At 52.6% G+C, this 4,781-nt stretch overlaps 1 protein-coding gene across 1 annotated transcript in view; it reads right to left on the reverse strand.

Moving 5' to 3' along the window:
* Positions 1-3,943, reverse strand: part of CHMP2A (charged multivesicular body protein 2A) — a 5,903-nt gene extending 1,960 nt beyond the window's left edge. Inside the window, exons 1-3 of the mRNA XM_018574104.1 lie at positions 3,859-3,943; positions 1,331-1,514; positions 172-351 (exon numbers count right to left, since the gene is read on the reverse strand). Of these exons, the coding sequence (XP_018429606.1) occupies positions 172-351; positions 1,331-1,498 (348 nt within the window). The 5' untranslated portion in view covers positions 1,499-1,514; positions 3,859-3,943. The remainder of the gene's footprint in view (positions 1-171; positions 352-1,330; positions 1,515-3,858) is intronic.
* Positions 3,944-4,781: the final 838 nt, after the last annotated feature.

Below are 4,781 nucleotides of genomic sequence, written 5' to 3' on the forward strand. Positions count from 1 at the left end.
ACAACACCCCCCCCCCCCCTTCTTTTTATTGTGGGGGGGGGGGGGGGGGGGGGGGGGGTTCTGAAGTCCACAGAGTGGGGAACAATGTAACTGATAAGAGTACAGCACAGGCAGAGAGCACAGCCTGACAACAGGCCCCCCCGTGGTAGCACAGCACATAGACGTCCTCACCTGTCTGTTCATGGTGGCCATGGCCTTAGTCACCCCTTTCATCGCCTGGGCCATGGTGTTATTAGACTTCAATGTCTGGATCTTCAGGGACACGGCCTGGATGTTGGCTCTCATCATTATGAACTTCTTGACGTAGCGCCGGGTACGGACCAGGTCCTTGGCCATGATCTTTACAGCGTCCTAAAAAACATAAAAAGGATAAGACTATTCTGGAGGTGCAGCCTTCATCCCAACTGCTCCTTCCGCTTTAATACTCTCCTCTGTTCCAGCATTGCTCACTGCTACAATTCCCCTCCGTCATTCCACATGGAAGACTGAGGACATCCTGTGAGTGCAGGGTGTCATAGATCCACCCCCTGGAGAGGCACAAGCAATGAATACTGAGGACATCCTGTGAGTGCAGGGTGTCATAGATCCACCCCCTGGAGAGGCATAAGCCATGAATACTGAAGACATCCTGTGAGTGCAGGGTGTCATAGATCCGCCCCCTGGAGAGCATGAATACTGAGGACATTTCAATGAGTGCAGGGTGTCATAGATCCACCCCCTGGAGAGGCAGAAGCCATGAATACTGAGGACATCCTGTGAGTGCAGGGTGTCATAGATCCGCCCCCTGGAGAGGCATAAGCCATGAATACTGAGGACATTTCAATGAGTGCAGGGTGTCATAGATCCACCCCCTGGAGAGGCATAAGCATGGAGGACTAAGGACATCCTATGAGTGCAGGGTGTCATAGATCCACCCCCTGGAGAGGCATAAGCATGGAGGACTAAGGACATCCTATGAGTGCAGGGTGTCATACATCTGCGCCATGGATCAGTAGGAGCATGGAAGACTGAGGACATCCTGTAAGTTCAGGGCTTCACACATCCGCCCACTGGAAGGGTGTAAGCATGAAAGTCTGAGGGCCTCCTATGGTGACCCCTCTACTGCAGCTATGGAATTTCCTTTGGCGTCCTCGCGTCTAATACAGGTGAATGGACTGTGAATGGACGTCAGCGCGGTTTAGACCGCTGAAGCCCCTAAAGAAAAATGAGCAGTTAACCCTTACAGCACAGGGGGATGGTGGGTAAGGCCACTGCAAGGGTTAAATTCTTACATCTTCTGTTTTAAATTCTTACATCCCTGGGGTTCCCCTTTAAATACGTCACCACTCACCATCTGTCCCTGTTTGGCCATTTTCTTAATATCCGCAATCACTTTCTTCTCCTGCTGCTCGAGTTTCTGTCGCTCGCGGTCGAGCTCCCTGATGGCGCGGGTCAGGGCCCGCTGATTCTGCCGCAGCATCTCCTCCGGGGTCTTCCGGCGTCCGAACAAGAAATCCATGGCTGCTCTTTCGTGTCTGAGCCATGAAAAAAAACCATTATAAACATATTACAAGACGTCGGGGGAACTACAAAAGACTTCGAGGAGGACCCGCCACGGCATTCCACAATACCGGGACAGTGACACGCGCAGCAGCGGCACATTTTATAACCCGAAATGAAGATTCGACATAAAATGTACAACAACCCAAAACTGATATAGAAGTCTAGATAGAATGCAAGTGAGATAAATACCCCAACACAGCAGGGACGTGCGGTCAGGGGAGGCGGAGCCTCACCTAGAATCATGGGAGGAAAAAGCTGTCGGCTTCAGGTCTGAAGCTGACAGCTTTTTCTCCATTCAGATCGGCTTCTAACAGGTTACACAGCATGGAAATCCTCCCCCGCTGTGTAACCTGTCATGGACGGAGCGCCTCGGCAGTGAAGAGCAAGTGAGGGACAGGGAGGGTCCTCCCTGTCTCCTCCTTTACACTAGCTTGGGGGCAGGGCTTCGGCCGGTGGGACGCGCTGGGGGCAAGGCTGGGGAATGCCTCACCCGGAACAAGAGGTACCGCACGTCACTCCAACACAGTCCCATCTGTCTCAGGACCTGGGTATAGGATCTCCCCGGGGTCCCAGCTCCTCCCACCTCCTGCAGTCCTGGCAGTCTCACTCACACCGCTGGACTTTTCATATATTTTGCACTGAGAGTAAAGCAATAAAGAGGAACCCGATTCTGCCGTAGGTTGGGCATGACCATGGACTCTCCACATTCTGGAGATTCCATGGCACTGAATGACTGAGTCAAATTAATCTCTGAAGTAGGGATGCACCGATACAGGTTTTTCGGTATCGAGGACCGATATTTTTTTCCCGGTACTCGCCGATACCGAATACCGATACCGGAAGTCCCATTCAGGAAGCCGGTTGATGTGTAATGACTCCGCCACCCAGCTTCCCGATTAGCCGTCTCCATGCTGCCTGGTCACTAGGTGACGAAGAAGCATGGAGCCGGCGTTCTGGCCAATAAGGAAGCCAGAAGATGGGTAAGGACTACATGTCCCAGCATCCCCTACTATCCCTTATCCTGGCTGCAGTATCCTGGTAGCCTTATCCTGGTAGTCAACCTCTAGGACTACAACTCCCAGCATGCTGTACCACTGAACAAAGGTTGCACAATCACATAGTATAGCGTATGGCCGGCTTAAGAAGGACACCCACCGAGCGTCAGACGTCTGTGCCTTAAAGTGGCCATACACAGAGGAGTCGGGTAAGTGTCATGGCGGCAAGCACTGGCAGCCAATCAGCTGTCTCGTCTCCCTCACCCCCGTTCGTGCCGTGTATACATTGTTATTCCATCGTTACTATTCATAGTTTACTCAGCACCATTTCTAGTCTCTTACTCAGCCCGGGTTGCATTTCTCATGTTGTACTGCGCTACGGGCCATTGTGGTGCTATATAAATGATTGATGACAGCATTCTGTCGCGGCTCCGGTATCTAAGCCCCGCCCTCAGCGGACTCGGAGCGTTATCTCGTGTGTCATTGGACGGTTTATAATAGATCTCTGTGTTATTGTAGATGATTCAGCAGGTTTTGAGCTCCTACATGTGACGAGAGTCCTGCCCAGCAGACCGATGTGGCTGCTACATGGCAGAGAGGCTTCGGCCTGCCAAGAGACGAGGACTTTACCCCGTATGACCTGACTGCCATTGTCTGAGGGGCGGGGGGGGGTTCTCTGCCAGATCTCCTGGTAGAGAATGATGAGGCCTGTGGTACTGCCACAGCTGGCCTGGTAGAGGATGCTGAGAATTGCAGTCCCACTTCAGCTACAAAGCTTGCCTGAGGCCTGGTAGTGGATGTTGGGACTTGTAGTACTCCCAGAGCAACATAACTCACCCAGGACCTAGTAGAGGATGCTGGGAATTGAAGTCCCACTTCAGCTACAGCCTAGGGCCTGCTGGGAATTGTTGTACCCCCTCTACTCCATAGGCTGCTACTATCTATAGAGCTACATCCAGGAGATGCTGGGTCTTGTTGTCCCATCACACCTCCAGAGCTTCCCTGGGCTTTGGCAGGTACTGGTCAACAGGCTTCTGTCCTGTACGGTAATACATCCAGGGGATGCTGGGACTTGTAGTCCTACCATAGCCTGTCTTTATTTCTCGGACTACACCAACGACTTGGCAGGGAATGCTGGGACGTGTAGTACCACCGGAGCTGAAGTCGTATGAGTTGTTGCCTAGTACCCAGACCTTCCTACACGGACACCCCCATCAAGGTCCCACCTCCCCCTAGTTACCCCCAGCCAGTTCTCACCTGCCCCATGGTGCCCCCCAGCCAGCTCTCACCTGCCCCATGGTGCCCCCCAGCCAGCTCTCACCTCTCCCTGGATCGGTTTCTCTCTCTGTCCTTCTCTCTTCCTGTTTGGCCTGTCCGTGACGTCACTGTCACGAGTGTCCCGGGAGCGCCGCTACGTCACCGCCGCCGAGATGGTTGCGAAGTGAGTCGTCTGCACTGCGTGCACTAGAGCGGAGGTTTCCTGTCCGCAGTGCAAGGTGTCAGTGGGGAGAGGTCTCCGGAAAGATGGCCGCCACCGCTGGTGAGTCATAGAGTGTGAATCGCGCTCTAGTGACAGAGACTGAGCATTTGTTGCTAGCGGACAGCTGAGCGAGTTTCAGTCATGTGACTGCAGTCGGGGAAGTGAACTTGTCTGGTATTGCTTATGCGCAGCCTTTTTATCTTTCCATAAATTATTTTTTATTCACTAGCAGGATGTGATCAATCCGGGAAAGTCAATTCAACAGCCCAGCCCCCACTTTCCTTCCTCTTTTTGGAGTGTCTAGTTACTATCTGTGCTGGCCCAGCTCCCCTGCCCTTCCTTTATGTAGTTGCAAGGAAAAGGAAGTACCATAGATCATCATCTCTCAGTCAGCTGACATCACATCCAAGATGGTGGCACCCAGCAAAGGTCTCCGGGCATTTCGTTTTCTACGCAAGGGAGGCTTTTATAGGAATATAATATGCTCATATAATCTTATCGGAAGATTATTGTTGAATTGAACGGTCCGGTGACAGGGTCTCTTCATCCTCCTCCTGGCCGGGTCTGTCTTGTGTCTCAATGGCACAATGTGACTGTCCTCTCTATGGTCCTCGAAAGTCACTGATCTCCGTAGGTACCGGCACTGTGGAGCAATTCATCCTCAAAGCAGAGACTCTGAGGTCCTCCAAGTCCTTCTCTCAGCCACTCTACCCCCTTCCAGTAGTGACTCATTAGCTAAGCTTACCCTGCTTCCCCTCCCAGCA

Source organism: Nanorana parkeri, unplaced genomic scaffold (assembly GCF_000935625.1).
Source record: "Nanorana parkeri isolate BGI_ZX_2015 unplaced genomic scaffold, ASM93562v1 scaffold2737, whole genome shotgun sequence".
NCBI lineage: Eukaryota > Metazoa > Chordata > Amphibia > Anura > Dicroglossidae > Nanorana > Nanorana parkeri.